We start from the raw sequence: 16,290 nt of genomic DNA on the forward strand, positions 1-16,290 counted from the left end.
ATAATAAATTCAATTATTCTGTTAAACTGTGCCTGTGTGTCTGTTTTGCTACTATATACTTGAAGTCACACAATCTCAAAGAACTCCAAATTGCCTTCACCCAAGAGTATATGAATACTATTGGCTGTAGTGTCTATGTAATACGGTAAGTAATACATTATTGCTGCATTGGTATTGATCATAATAATTTGGAATATACCACAATTTAGCTGTTTGTTAATTTATTATTAAACACCAAAATTAATGGTATTATTAATGAGACTGATTTAATGAGACTGATTTAATGAGACTGATCACTTAAGACCAATTGCACCCACAACACCCATCCTGTTTTAATGAGAGCCAACCCACAATCAGTGAAATCAAATCAGTCTTAGTTGAGCAAGTCGGTAACAGGATTTCTTACTTTCAATATAAATGTTTATTTATACGACTTTAGTCTATAGCTGTAAAAGGCCTCGGCCTTAAAACCGGTTACCGCAGTGACATCACGCGCTCAGGGCTGGCTGGCTCAGCGGGGCAGCTCGAATGCCAACTTTGCGGTCGATTTTAACTCTCAAAAATATATATTTTTATTCCCTTTTATGCAGCATACGAGAGTCAAGGACGGAAATACTATCCACTCAGAAATGTATTTAAAAATAAAGGCTCTGCATATCTGCTTTAAGGTCCATTTTGCATGTGTGTAAAATAAAACACCCACTTTGAGGCTTATACTGTTTGTGTTTATAAATGTATGGACAATGTGGTACTTGTACACGCACACACCTGGTACACAGAACGTCTTCGTGCAGGGACCCTTGGCAGCGCTGACACTGAGTCCACAGACGAGAGAATTTCTCCTCCAGGGTGGACAGGTGAGCAATCTGAACAGCACAAAAACCCACGTAGTGACGTCACATATCAAATGCATCAAATTATTATACATACAGGACACTTTTGCGATGGAATAAAAACGCGTTCTAGTCCCTTCTAGCGGGTGTCATTCATTTGGCTTGCAATACTGTTCGCGTATCGCTTATCCTACGTGTATTACGGCACTCTAGCCAATGGCGAATGAGCGTTGGATATTGTTACGATATTGCATGGTTGTCAAGACAACATGACGTCACATGTCAGAGACGTAAAGCTTCTGCGTGTAAACAAATATGGCCGCCAGGTTTGCTTCGTTAAACACGGAAGATTCTGAAAGAATTTTGAAAGAGAAAGACGCGTTGAACACCCGAAAGGAACGTGTATGTATTATTATAATAATCTTGGCTGGCTTTTTTTCATGGTATATCAGATATATTCCATTCAGCTACCCGTCTTCGACTCGTTCAGCATCATGCTAGCTGAATGGAATATATCTGATCTACCACTCAATATTATTTAAATATTTAATGAAAGAAACCAGATTCATCAGATAATCATGCACTTCACTTCATGGCAGGACTCGGCTGTGTTCTGCAGTGATGATGCCCTTCACATCTGGAAGGACCGGCTCCTTCCCTAACCACTGTTACGCCATGAGCTGTGTATACAGGGCTGATTACACACCTCTTTCTGATAGAGCGCAGACTCCTTCTTCTTACAGAAATCACACACAGCAGCTAGAGAAAGAGAAGAAACGATCAGTTCTGAGAGTCGTACCCACTGTACAGCGACACTTAAGGATAATTCGTGTCAGCGCACACGCACATACGCATGAAACGTACTGTCTGTTTTGAGAACTGCTTTGCAGCCAATGCACGTGCTACGTTTCTGCGCAAAGGCCATGAGGCCACCCACTCTGGAGGTCAGAACGGTCTTACAGCGTGTATGATCTCCCTCTGAAAAAAAAAAAAAAAACACACACACACCAGGTACACAATGACACATACTTCACATTACATCACTGTTCACCATTTTTTGACAAAACCACAAATGCCTTAGGAACATAAACCTGCAGTGACCATCGCTATTAAAACAGTCCATGCATGAGATTAGGGTTGGGGAAATATGACACTATAATATCTATAATCACAAATTAAAATCACAATACACTTTGCGCCGATATTGAGACATCTGTCTGTAATTAAATAAAAGAGTGCTCTGAGAGCACAATATCCCTCGCTGGCAACTCGGCCATAACTCTGGTAAAATGCAACTGAATTGAATGAAATTGCAACATGCATATTACCAAAATATAAAAAGGATCCTGTCAAGTTTCATGAAATTCTTTCAAAAATTGTAAGAGGAGGGGGCGTCGTGGCTAGTGGTGTCAACAATAATCGATTCGGCAATGCATCGCAATGCGGGGCATGGACGATTCAGCATCGATTCGGCAACATGCCAGATCGATTCAGCGCATTAAAAAAAAAAAAAACGTCCGTGGGCATTTCCGGAGCAACATCACAGACATGCGCAGTCTGTAGCTGCACGCCAGTCGAGAGAGCACTAGCTTAGCAAGATGGCTGAGGCGGAGGAAGAGGACTGCGAGAGACAGGTTATTATTAACGCTAAAAACACTAAACCGCTGTAATTTGTTTTCTTTTTCATATTTGAAACTCTATAACATTCAATTTTATTTTGTTTAAAACAGGAGTGATACACACAACAGCCAATAAAATGTTGTTCAGTATCTGACTGCTTGTATTGCCTCATGACTACTGAAAAATTTGCCTTGCTTTCAGTAAAATTTTAACGCATCACAATGCATCGTAGAATCAGATTGAATCGAATCGAATCGTTACCCTCCGAATCATAATCGAATTGAATCGTGAGGGCTGTGCCAATGCACACCCTTAGTCGTGGCTCAGGTGGATAAAGCACCATACCATAAATCCGGGGACCCGGGTTCGATTCCGACCCGAGGTCATTTCCCGATCCCTCCCCGTCTCTCTCTCCCGCTCATTTCCTGTCTCTACACTGTCCTATCCAATAAAGGTGAAAAAAGCCCAAAAAAATATCTTTAAAAAAAAAAAAAAATTGTAAGAGGAGTTGATTTCAGTTGATTTACGGACGGACATCGCCACGACATAATCCTGCTTCGGGCCTTTCGGCCAGCGGGGGATAAAAATTGTGAGGGAAGTTGATTTCAGAAAGCAAGCACACCTTGATGAAATTGCCAAAGTACAAGTTTGTTAATAATCAAGCGCATAACTCTGGTAAAATGTGCCCAAATTAAACGAAATTTCAATCTGCGTATAACGGTCATATAACAAAGGCTTTTGCCAAGTTTGGTGAAATTCCTCTACAAATTGTGAGAGGAGTTGATTTCAGAAGAACGTACACCCTCATGAAATTGTCAAAGTACAAGTTAGCTAATTTAATCAAGGGTCAAAACTCTGGGAAAATTTTCACAAACGAAATTAAATCGCAATACGCGTATTACCATCATATAACAAGGCCTTTCGCCAAGCTTCGAGAAATTCGTCCAAAAATTATGAGAGGAGTTGATTTCAGAACGCAAGCGCACCTTCATGAAATTATGAAAGTACAAGGTTGTTAATCGAGGGCTGTAACTCTGGTAAAACGTGACCGAATTGAACAAAATAACAATATGCGTACTACTGACATAATGCCTTTTATACGAAGTTTCGTGAAATTCCTCCAAAAATTGAGAGAGGAGTTGATTTCAGAAGGAAAAAACACTCATGAAATTGTCAAAGTATAATTTTGTTAATCAAGGGCTGTAACTCTGGTAAAACGTGACCCAATTTAACAAAATTGCAATATGCGCATTACCGACATATATAACAAAGAATCCTGTCAAGTTTCATGAAATTCCTCCAAAAATTGAGAGTTCATTTCAGAAAGTGAGCGCCATTCCTGGGACGGATGGACAGATATCAAGCCAAGTCAAGTCTATTTCTATAGCGCTTTTTAAACAATAAACATTGTCGCAAAGCAGCTTTACAGAATTTGAACGACTTAAAACATGAGCTAATTTTATCCCTAATCTATCCCCAATGTGCACGCCTGTCAACCGCAAGTCAACCGCAGTCCCCAGCCACAAAAGCACCACTGCAAGAGTCCAGAGCGTCCTCCATATCGCCACAAGATAATCCCCCTTCGGGCTTTTCAGCCAGCAGGGAATAAAAAAACAAACATTTAAAACCACATTACCGACTGCCAGGAGGCAGCTGATTTGATGTCAGTTTGGATTTTATACCAAAATGTAAATGATTCACTGAATCTTTTTTTTTTTTTTTTGGGGGGGGGGGGGGGGTCGGTATTAATTACTTTCACTCTGCGTTCCTCTGAGTTACAACCCCGATTCCAAAAAAGTTGGGACAAAAGTACAAATTGTAAATAAAAACGGAATGCAACGATGTGGAAGTTTCAAAATTCCATATTTTATTCAGAATAGAACATAGATGACATATCAAATGTTTAAACTGAGAAAATGTATCATTTAAAGAGAAAAATTAGGTGATTTTAAATTTCATGACAACACCACATCTCAAAAAAGTTGGGACAAGGCCATGTTTACCACTGTGAGACATCCCCTTTTCTCTTTACAACAGTCTGTAAACGTCTGGGGACTGAGGAGACAAGTTGCTCAAGTTTAGGGATAGGAATGTTAACCCATTCTTGTCTAATGCAGGATTCTAGCTGCTCAACTGTCTTAGGTCTTTTTTGTCGTATCTTCCGTTTTATGATGCGCCAAATGTTTTCTATGGGTGAAAGATCTGGACTGCAGGCTGGCCAGTTCAGTACCCGGACCCTTCTTCTACGCAGCCATGATGCTGTAATTGATGCAGTATGTGGTTTGGCATTGTCATGTTGGAAAATGCAAGGTCTTCCCTGAAAGAGACGTCGTCTGGATGGGAGCATATGTTGCTCTAGAACCTTTCAGCATTGATGGTGTCTTTCCAGATGTGTAAGCTGCCCATGCCACACGCACTAATGCAACCCCATACCATCAGAGATGCAGGCTTCTGAACTGAGCGCTGATGATAACTTGGGTCGTCCTTCTCCTCTTTAGTCCAAATGACATGGCGTCCCTGATTTCCATAAAGAACTTCAAATTTTGATTCGTCTGACCGCAGAACAGTTTTCCACTTTGCCACAGTCCATTTTAAATGAGCCTTGGCCCAGAGAAGACGCCTGCGCTTCTGGATCATGTTTAGATACGGCTTCTTCTTTGAACTATAGAGTTTCAGCTGGCAACGGCGGACGGCACGGTGAATTGTGTTCACAGATAATGTTCTCTGGAAATATTCCTGAGCCCATTTTGTGATTTCCAATACAGAAGCATGCCTGTATGTGATGCAGTGCCGTCTAAGGGCCCGAAGATCACAGGCACCCAGTATGGTTTTCCGGCCTTGACCCTTACGCACAGAGATTCTTCCAGATTCTCTGAATCTTTTGATGATATTATGCACTGTAGATGATGATATGTTCAAACTCTTTGCAATTTTACACTGTCGAACTCCTTTCTGATATTGCTCCACTATTTGTCGGCGCAGAATTAGGGGGATTGGTGATCCTCTTCCCATCTTTACTTCTGAGAGCCGCTGCCAGTCCAAGATGCTCTTTTTATACCCAGTCATGTTAATGACCTATTGCCAATTGACCTAATGAGTTGCAATTTGGTCCTCCAGCTGTTCCTTTTTTGTACCTTTAACTTTTCCAGCCTCTTATTGCCCCGTCCCAACTTTTTTGAGATGTGTTGCTGTCATGAAATTTCAAAATGTCTCACTTTCGACATTTGATATGGTGTCTATGTTCTATTGTCAATACAATATCAATTTTTGAGATTTGTAAATTATTGCATTCCGTTTTTATTTACAATTTGTACTTTGTCCCAACTTTTTTGGAATCGGGGTTGTACATGTCAGTCCTGGGATCGAGATGCTGACCTCTTCTGCTCCTCGGACCTGCCTGATCCATCCTGGTGCCCTGTGTCTGGTTGGAGTCTCATCGCATCACTCCTGTGGAGGGCGGCCCCATGTGGACAGTTGGGGGTCGCGCCTGGAGGACGCTCTGGACTCTTGCAGTGGTGCTTTTGTGGTTGGGGACTGCAGTTGACTTGCTGACTTTGGGACGGCGGTTGTCGTGAACGGTTTCACGCTCGGGTTTCTGTTAGTGGGGGGTTTGTGGCATCAACGAAGCTGACTTTATGTTCGGACTGTTAATGTTATAGTTCTGTTGTCTGTTGTTGCCCAAATGAGGATGGGTTCCCTTTTGAGTCTGGTTCCTCTCGAGGTTTCTTCCTCATGTCGTCCGAGGGAGTTTTTCCTCGCCACAGGCTTGCTCATTGGGGATAGATTAGAGATAAAATTAGTTCATGTTTTAAGTCGTTCAAATTCTGTAAAGCTGCTTTGCGACAATGTTTATTGTGAAAAGCGCTATACAAATAAACTCGACTTGACTGACTTTCACTAATGTTGTCCCAAAATAACTCCTTTTTTTATGTTGAAACTTTTTTCCCCCCAATATAGGTTTTGTTTTTGGCACATCACTATTTTTTTTTTTTTACATTTGGCAGCAAACCCAAACATTCGTGCTCCATGTATCGGTATGAGAATCGTGATTCGAGAATGATTCATGATCCCTGTGTCACATCTCCCAGTCCTGAGACAGAGGGTTCTCAAAAGCAGGTCAAATGAGGAGGACACATCAACATCTTTAACATTAAATCCAGTAATATAACTCTCTTCACAAACCTCATTAAAACACACAATTTTTCGATCACGGTTTCCCTGAAATGTAAAATTAGCTAAAATGATAATACAGGATACATTTATGCACACATACAGTATGTAGCTGTGTACACACACACACACATTTACTCACTGAGTAACACACTCTCAGCCTTGGTTTCTCCCAGTATAGGCTCAAAGATGCGCAGTAGAGGTTTAGACAGCTGCTGCTCGAGGTAGTACTCTGTATCGATAGGGATGTTGTTCTCCAGCACATAAATAGGGTCCTAAAAACACACATGATTTTAGACAACAGCAAAAAAGCTAAAAAGTTTTGAAACAACATTTGAAACTCATCACCACCACCACCCCCACACACACACCCTTTAACTGACCTCTGACTTCATGTACGCTGCTACTCCTTTGGCTGCCTTAATGATAACATACGGAACTCGATCTCCAAGATTAGGAGCGCTGCCTGCATCTCGCTTTCGCATCCTACACACAAACACACATCACTGTTTAAGCATGTGTTCCAAATCAACACAACTTTAGCTAGATCACTTTTTTAAGGCAGACTTACAGAATAAAAGAGTAGAAATTATTCGTCAAAAGAATGCGAGTACATGGCAAAATAAGAATTCATGAATAAATGAAGCCAAATCAGTATTTCATATGATGACCCTTTGCTTTAAAAAAAAAATATATATATATATATATATATATATATATATATATATATATATATATATATATATACATACACACACACACAGCGCCCTCCACAATTATTGGCACCCCTTGTTAAGATGTGTTCTTAGGCTTCTAATAAATTCTTTTTTTTTAAAAATAATATTAGGACAACAATGCAAAGAAAGAGAAAAATCCAACCAAGTGCATTTATTCAGTGGGGGAAAAAAAAATCCCACATTAAGAAATAATTATTTTACATGAAATCATGTGTGCCACAATTATTGGCACCCCTGATGTTCTCCTATAACATTTCACAAGATGGGAGAATACAGAGAGAGGGACATTCGACCATTCCTCTTTGCACAATCTCTCTAAATCATCCAGAGTCCTGGTTCCTCTCCTATGCACTCTCCTCTTCAGCTCACCCCACAGGTTTTCAATTGGGTTGAGGTGTGGGGACTGAGATGGCCATGGGAGGAGCTTGATTTTGTGTCTGGTGAACCATTTTTGTGTAGATTTGGCCACATGTTTAGGGTCATTATCTTGTTGAAAGACCCAGTGACGACCCATCTTCAGCTTTCGGGCAGAGGCCACCAGATTTTGATTTAAATTGTCCTGGTATTTCAAAGAGTTCATGATGCCATGCACCCTAACAAGGTTCCCGAGGCCTTTGGAAGAGAAACAGGCCCACAGCATCACCGATCCTCCCCCATACTCACAGTGGGCATGAGGTGCTTTTCCACATATTCATCTTTTGTGATGTATTAGAGTGTTTGTTGCCAAAAAGCTCCATCTTGGTCTCATCTGACCAAAGCACACAGTCCCAGTTGAAGTCCCAGTACCGCTTAGCGAACTCCAGCCGTAACATTTATGCTTGTAAGTGAGAAAAGCCTTTTTCCGTGCATGCCTCCCAAACAGCTTGTTGGCATGTAGATAGCATCTGATGGTTGTTATGGAGACTTTGTGACCCCAAGATGCTACTCTTTGATGCAATTCTCTAACAGTGAGCTTTGGAGAACTTTTTACTTCTCTTACCATCCTCCTCACTGTGCGTGGTGGCAAGATAAACTTGCATCCTTGTCCAGGCTTGTTTGCCACTGTTCCAGTTGTTTTAAACTTCTTGATGATTCCTCTGACTGTAGATACGGGCAGGTGTAGGCGAGCGGCTATTTTCTTGTAGCCATTGCCTGACTTATGAAGGTCGACACACATCTGCCTTACTTGAATGGTGTGTTCTCTTGTCTTTCCCATGTTGAAGAGTGGATAAGAGAAATAGGCCTCTGTGTCACATCATATTTATACCCCAGGGAAACAGGATGTGATGAATTACTAATTAAAGGTTCCTAGATACTCTGATCAACTTTATAAACTACAGTAGAAATGACAGAAATGCTTCAATTACACTTATTTTCTACGACTTGTTATGGGTGCCAATAATTGTGGAACAGGTGATTTTATTAAAAATATTTCTTAGTCAGGGATTTTTTTTTAAATTCACTTGAGTTAAGGGTTAAATTTTTCTACAATTTTCAGTGTGAGATTATGCTTCTGCAATAAAAACTGAATTTATTTTAAGGCTTTTAACACATCTTCACCAGGGGTGCCAATAATTGTGGAGGGCGCTGTATAGTACTCTCAGGTATAATGAGTGCAGTTTGATAAGAAAGTGAGCTGTAGGTTTTACTGAGCATCTCACAGAACCAGCCGCGGTTCTTCTGGACACTTTGACGGTCACATTTTGCAGCAAAACCCCAGCAGCCTTCATGATGGTTTTTTTTTTTGTTGTTGTCTGTAAAATTGTCTCTTACATCATATGCTGCTTTCTTTACTGATGCACAAACATTTTTCATACAAACTTTAGTTTTCAGCACAAAATTAAATGTTTGGAATTCTAAATATTTTTGTACTGACTCAATGTGAAAGTCATAAGATAAAAAAAAAAAGTTTGTACTAAAAAAAAAGTAAATAAAATAATAATAGGGTGCTCGAGACTCTTGCACAGTACTGTCTACAATATAACCAACATAATGTTGAAAAATGACAAAAGTTTTAACATAAACAGAAATGCATGTACACCAGAGCACGCACACCTCTCTGCGAGTTCCACGTGGGCCTGTTTGCCTGCGTACTCCTGTGCCGTGCGCGTCAATTCCTTAGTGATCACCAGCTGACTGATGTCAATGCGGTTACACAGAAGGTCTGAGATCACCTCTTTAGCATGGGCTACAGCTCCATCAGGATCTCTAAGACACACACACACACACACACACACCCCTGATTAGTTCAAGTGAGGAGCTCAGGAACTCTTGATCAACACTGTAGTTTATATGCGTGTACCGGTCTATGAGGATTTTTTGAAGGCACATGTTGATGAGGTTGGCCACTAGGGGGCAGTTGTCTCGTCTCACCGTCTCTATTCCCTTACAGTCCATCTTATCATGATGTTCTGAGCTGGAGGAGAAATACAGGCCTGCGTACCTCTTTTTATTGATCAGTAAATATGGATAGTACACCTGAGAGAGAAAGAGAGAGAGAGAGAGAAACATGGTGACAAAGAAAGATAAGACAAAGCCAAGTCAAAGAGCAGAGAGAGACACAAGACAAAGAGGGTGACAGAGACAAGACAAAGAGCAGAAAAGAGAGAAAGAGACAGACATGGTAACAGACAAAGAGCAGAGAGAGAGAGAGAGAGAGAGAGAGAGAGAGAGAGAGAGACAAGACAAAGCAGAGAGAGAGAAATAGACATGGTGACAGAGAGAGAGACAAGACAGTAGAGAGAGAGAAGACAGAGCAGAGAGAGAGACAGACAGACAGGGTGACAGAGACAAGACAAAGAGCAGAGAAAAAGACAGACAGACAGACATGGTAAACAAAGAGCACAGAGAGAGAGACAGACAGACAAGACAAAGCAGGCAGAGAGAGAGAGACAAAGACAGACAGACAAGACAAAAAGCAGAGAGAGAGAGAGAGAGAGAAATAGACATGGTGACAGAGAGAGAGAGAGAGAGAGAGAGAGAGAGAGAGAGAGACAGACAGACAGTGACAAGACAGTAGAGAGAGAGACACACAGAAACAGACAAGACAAAGAGCAGAGAGAGAGAGAGAGAGAGAGAGAGAGAGAGAGAGACAGACAGGGTGACAGAGACAAAGAGCAAAGAGAGAGAGAAAGAGACAGAGACATGGTGACAGACAAGACAGAGTAGAGAGAGAGACAAACAGACATGGTGACAGAGAGAGAGAGAGACAGACACATGGTGACAGACAAGACAGTAGAGAGAGAGACAAATAGACATGGTGACAGAGAGAGAGAGAGACAGACACATGGTGACAGACAAGACAGTAGAGAGAGACAAATAGACATGGTGACAGAGAGACAGACAGAGACAGACAAACAAGACGAAGAGCAGAGAGAGATTTGTCTGACTTGTGCATTTAAGTGCAAAAGTTTGCACACCCTTAGAGGAAAGCACCACACATCACAAAAAAGGTTGAATAAATACTGGTTTGTTTACTGAACGTAAGAAATATTCTCTAATAACTTCACCAATAACTGCTTCATCAGAATTTTAATGTAGGTCAAGAAAAAGCCAACAAGTGTACAGTTTTTTAGATTTAAGTGTGCCATTAATAATGTCAGAGGAACAGGAAGTGGATTCTTCAACTGGTGGCACAATTGCAGGGTCAGCCAAAGATTTTCTACAGAAAGAGGATGTCATGTCATATCAGCTGTGCAGGCAAAGTGTTCCTGAGGCTGTACGGGCGTAAACTCGATCAGTGTTTCACAACTTTTTACCACATACAGCTGATGACGTACATTACATTCAGTTTACAGCAAGAAGTCTTCCTCTTTCTCTAGAAAACGTGTACAACCCTGCAACGGATAATCGACTCATTTTGCCTCGAACATTCATCAGCTGAATCCAGATAAGGGTTTGTTAATAGTTTAACTCAGAGCTGATGAAGGACCTTTAAATATGGGTCTGTCTCAGAAACCGGGTACTGTGGGGGTCCCCCACTAAATATACTCAGTCAATAAACTATACGGTTTTGAATGGTGATGTTGGCTTTAATTTGAAATTAAATGATGAAAGAAATAATACAGATAAAACTAAATCTTTGATGTGAATACTCTATTCAGAATTTGGCAAAAATTCTGCAAATTTGTGGAAAAATGGCGGCTTGATCTGGGACATGATAAATGGTTGACTACATCGCATTCCCTTAAAAAGGTTGTAGTCCACTGAAAAGTCTACAGTTATCACTAATTGTATTTTAAGTTGTAACTTTATACACCTAAGGATTGGTGCGCTCACAGAATAATCATAACCGTAATAAAACATCATGCAAAATATTTCATCACCGTTGTAACTCCATTTTCCGCAGACCCAAAACCAATACGATCGTGTGTTTTGATCTAAACGGAAAGCCTCAGGATCAAGGTCACGACCTCGCCAAAAGTAGTAACTTAAAATCACTACGCCATATAAAAATTTAGTTATAAATCTGTGATTTTTGTTTTTTAAAACGAAAGCTGAAAGTTAGGTATAGAATGTGTTTCTTACAGAATATGTTACGATGGTAGCTGGTCTTGTATGAATTTCTGAGCTATAAAATGAGTTGTGGTCTATTTTTTACCATAGCGTGTTATTTGTGTGCGGGGAAGGACACACATTAACAATTTGCATGTATAGAATGGAATTTTCCACTCCAACAGTTAGAAGTTGATCGTGCTTCCATTTGCGGGCTTTCTGTTACGCGGGTGATCTGTTCGGACGTTATCACTGAAAAGGTGAGTTTTGAGAGTTTTATTTTGTTTTAGTCTTGCAGTATAAGGCAATAGAATGTTTCGTTTTCATCTTACTTTCATATTTTGTAGTGTTTGCGTATTTTTGGCCAATATTTTGCAACCATGGTCAATTTAGATCGAACTTTTGATAGAATCTACGGCCAGTCATTTTGTCCCGTCCCCGCCTCACACTCCGTCCGGTGCGGTAGCGATGTCCCGTTCCTCGTGCGCCGCAGCAGAGACCCGCACGACCTTCAGCCGGTACAGTCGCTGTTCTTTTACCAGCGCCGTTATTCTCATCTTCCCGGTGTGTTCTTGATTTTTCCATTGTGTCCTATTTCGCCATATCAAATACCCAAACTGTATCATATTATTCATGTTTAAGTGAATAATCAATTCAGTCAGCATAACTTGGCATTTTTAACCCAAGCAATCAAAAAGAGGAAATTTATTTAATATTTTCACTCATCTGTGAAGGAGGGGCTTTAATTCTTCATGATGTAGTTATTTTATACGGAAATCAATTTTACAAAAGCATTTGAATTGTAATCAAAGAAATTTTCCACAGTGGAGGCCAGATAAAGCAAGATACTATCTTTATTCTTATTAAACATGACAAAAGAAGCATTGAGTGTTGGGTAAATGCAAAAAAAAAAATAGTAAAATTAGAAAATTTATTTTTTGATCATAATGTCCCAAATGAGAGACCAGTTTCTGAGACGGACCCATATACGGTTTCTCTGGAAACCTGAAGTTCACAGCAATTTATTAATTACGAGTGCCACTGTAACAACGTACCTTCTCAAACTCCAGTTTGATTGGGGGAATAAAGTGTGAGGACACCCACTCGGCCGCCTCCTTTCCTACGCTCATCGCGTCCTGCACTGTGTCCACACCCAGTTTCACCATCACAGAGTCTGTGTCTCCATAGATGACCTAAATACACAACACACACCACCCTCAGTCCACATTTATACACAGTTCTAAGCAGAGGTGGAAAGTAACGAATTACATTACTCGCGTTACTGTACTTGAGTAGCTTTTTTGTGTACTTATACTTTTTCAAGTAAATTTTAAAGAGTGTACTTTTACTTTTACTTAAGTATGTTTTCTTTTAAGTAGTGTACTTCGGTACATTTTACATCACAACCATTACTGAGTAAAAAATAAATAAATAAATAAAAAATAAAAAAAGGCTAAAACGGAGAAGGGGAAAATGCGTTCTGGAAATGAATCACGGGAAGGACAGTTGTGGCGCGCGCGAGTCTCACACAGACGATGGCGGACATGCACCGGCACTTTGGGGGGGGGGGGCTTCGGGGGGCTCAAGCCCCTGGGCCACAGCCAATAAGGGGCCTTGTAATATTAATAAAATAATAAACTGTCGGAATCGTGGGCCTACATTAATGTACGGATAGAAATAAGGTTAGAAATAAATGAGCGCACAGTAGCCTGCTGTAAGAGACACGGTGGATGTGGTTCGCGAAACGAACACCCACAACTGTACCAGAATAAAATGTAACAAAATGTAACGTCACGCACGAAAGCGCGCCAAAGACTGCAGACTACTGAGAGACAAATTTAGAGGCTTTGAAAGATGAAGCGTTCACATGTTAGCGGGGCGCATAAAAGGGAAAAAAAGAGAGATGCAGGTAATGATAGAATCGTTGCCTAAAGTCACAGACTTTTTTAAGGTAAGGATCACCAATCTGTTCAGAATATCAGCTACTTATCAGTTTTCAGCCTACCAACAGCTAGGCTATGTGTAGCTAGGCTAGATATGCTATGATCTGTCCAACAGTAAAATAAATCAGTTGTGATTTGAATACGTGTCGTGTGATTTGAGTTATAATCCTGTTAGTATAATAGCATATTTCGATGGGGATAATAAAATGTCTAAAACGGCATCTACTGAAGAAATTGATGAAAAGATTGTAGCCTATAATTTTCACAGTTCGGGCAGCAGACAGAGTAAGCATACTGAGGGGAATAGCAATACAAAGCTAGCGCAGATCCACATTTCTCGCTAGCTGTGTTGGGTGTGTTGTTAACCCGTGTGGATTTAAGTGAAATACTTGAGAAGTTCTGTGGTCAAGACAACGTTTTAAGGTAAGGACACTTGATTATTAATGTTTGCCCGCCGTGGCTTGTTGTTGATGAAAGGCCCACATGATTTTGCCTTATGCAGCTACTGCTAGCGTCATGCTTTGAACTAGGTTAAGCTCATTTGCGCTAAAGGATGGGTTTATTGAAGGACTTTGATGTAGCTAGTTTCTTTTAAAAAAATCGTATGCTCAAAACAGTATGCCCGTGTTCATCATGTTTAACTTTTTTCTTGATGGAGTGCGTGAAATATTGTTGCAAGTGGTATTTCGATGCAGTCATGTCAAAAAGGCAGTTGAATGCACGGTCTTATTCAAGGAGAAGGAAGACTTGCATGATGCTTGAACATAGATCGGTAAAATAGACCCTAGTAGGACTTGGTTTCGTGTGTTTCGGTCTGTAGAGTTATGAGTTTGGCCGCTGTCCATGGTGTTTACGTTTCATGTGGCCGCCGAGCCAAGTACCTTCATCATCATCATCATCATCATGTTCCCCTGTCAAAAGTTAAACTCTCTAGGGGTGCTTCTGCTGTAGCAGTTGCAGCAGTTGCTCAAAGTTTGATTTGTCCATCATCATACGTCTTATCTGTTGGGTGTCTATGCCCAGCAGATTTTCCCATTTCGTCCATTTGTAACCATTTTTGTCAAACAGGAGCTGCTTTTGCACTTGGTTATTGCCAATCCGGCAAACGTGAGCAATATATTTTAGTTGTTGTACGTAGCAGGATAGTTTTATATCCTGGGTTCCTGTCAGTTTCCGGAGGTCAGCATTGGACATCTTGTAGCTCCAGTCTATATCTTCATTTGTAGTGTTCTTTTGGTCAGGGGCATTCTTTCGTTTATATCCACCTTTAATCATTCTCCTTAGGAAGCCGTGCCACACTACCACAATTTTGTGAATTTCACTGGATGGTAGTTGCCATGCCTGTGTGCTGTACAGGAAGCGAGATCGAACGCATGCCACTAGGAACTTTATACGGGTTTTTAGTAGTATTCGGTGGTCAGTTAGAACATGTTTCAGTTCATTCCATTTCATGAATGCAGCACTTATCCTAGCATGCAGGAAGTGTGAGGATTCATCACAGTTGCTGACATTATGACCAAGATATTTAAAGGTGCGGACATTTTTAATATTAGTGCCGCCAAGGGAAAAGATACTTGGTTTACATTTGATATCCTCATTGACGTTAAAAGCCATTGTTTCTGTTTTGACATATGATATTTGTAAACCAAAGCAGGTGTAGGTCTTATCATACAACTGAAGAATATTCTGAAGCTCCTCGATGGATCCAGCAAGTATGGCCTGATCATCTGCGTATAGAATCTCTGTTATGCAACCCTCTCCTGATGCTCGTGCTTTCGTATGCATTTCTCTTGTGGATACCTCATTTGGAATGCAATATCTGAACTTGAAGCCTGTATCTGGGTACAGTTTTGATATCTCATGCTGTGCAATCCTGACAACAAAGTCCATATAGATATTAAAAACTGATGGCGATTCTAGGGCACTTTGTCTTGCAGTGAATGTTTGTTTTCATGCCGCCGAGCTATTTTTATGCATTTTATTTTTTAAAAGGACTTGTCTGTAGGTGTATGTGTTTTATGTTTACAACACATAGCTCTACATTAGCGCACGCGCGCTTGTGTGGTTATCTCTGGCCATGCCCCTGCGTGAAAGTTACGCAGTATCACTGTCCTGTCCGTGGTAATAATCAGAACCGGCTCTGTAATGATAATGCGCGCGTTCTTCTCTCCCTCTGTGGTCGGATGTGTTGAGCGATGTGAGCGTGGGCCTTGCGCAGCTATGCTGAGCCAAACGTAACCTATCGTAGGCTTCTAGGCTAATTACGCGCTTACACTGTAAATGCTTGACACGTATTGCAAATAAAATAAGAGTGTTTTCCTGGCCAACGGTAAGGGTAGGGTTGACAGGTAGCCTATGAGGGGCCTAGCCCCTGGGCCACGGGTGTTGATAAAGCGCCCCTGCGGACATGGAGGAGACCGAGGAACCTGTGGTGGACGACCCTGCAGAAAACGCAATTTCTTCCAGTAATGAAGTGCACCCCTGGCCCTACATACGTGATCACTTCAGCTTCGT

The 16,290-nt window shown here is 41.0% G+C and overlaps 1 protein-coding gene across 1 annotated transcript in view; it reads right to left on the minus strand.

The window, feature by feature from the left end:
- The window catches only part of pold1 (polymerase (DNA directed), delta 1, catalytic subunit), a 60,451-nt gene that overhangs the window by 10,937 nt on the left and 33,224 nt on the right, over nt 1-16,290 (minus strand). The window contains exons 19-26 of the mRNA XM_060901964.1: nt 12,889-13,026; nt 9,642-9,817; nt 9,395-9,547; nt 7,007-7,109; nt 6,766-6,898; nt 1,698-1,811; nt 1,540-1,592; nt 769-866 (exon numbers count right to left, since the gene is read on the minus strand). Of these exons, the coding sequence (XP_060757947.1) occupies nt 769-866; nt 1,540-1,592; nt 1,698-1,811; nt 6,766-6,898; nt 7,007-7,109; nt 9,395-9,547; nt 9,642-9,817; nt 12,889-13,026 (968 nt within the window). The remainder of the gene's footprint in view (nt 1-768; nt 867-1,539; nt 1,593-1,697; nt 1,812-6,765; nt 6,899-7,006; nt 7,110-9,394; nt 9,548-9,641; nt 9,818-12,888; nt 13,027-16,290) is intronic.

This window comes from Neoarius graeffei, chromosome 20 (assembly GCF_027579695.1).
Source record: "Neoarius graeffei isolate fNeoGra1 chromosome 20, fNeoGra1.pri, whole genome shotgun sequence".
Lineage (NCBI taxonomy): Eukaryota > Metazoa > Chordata > Actinopteri > Siluriformes > Ariidae > Neoarius > Neoarius graeffei.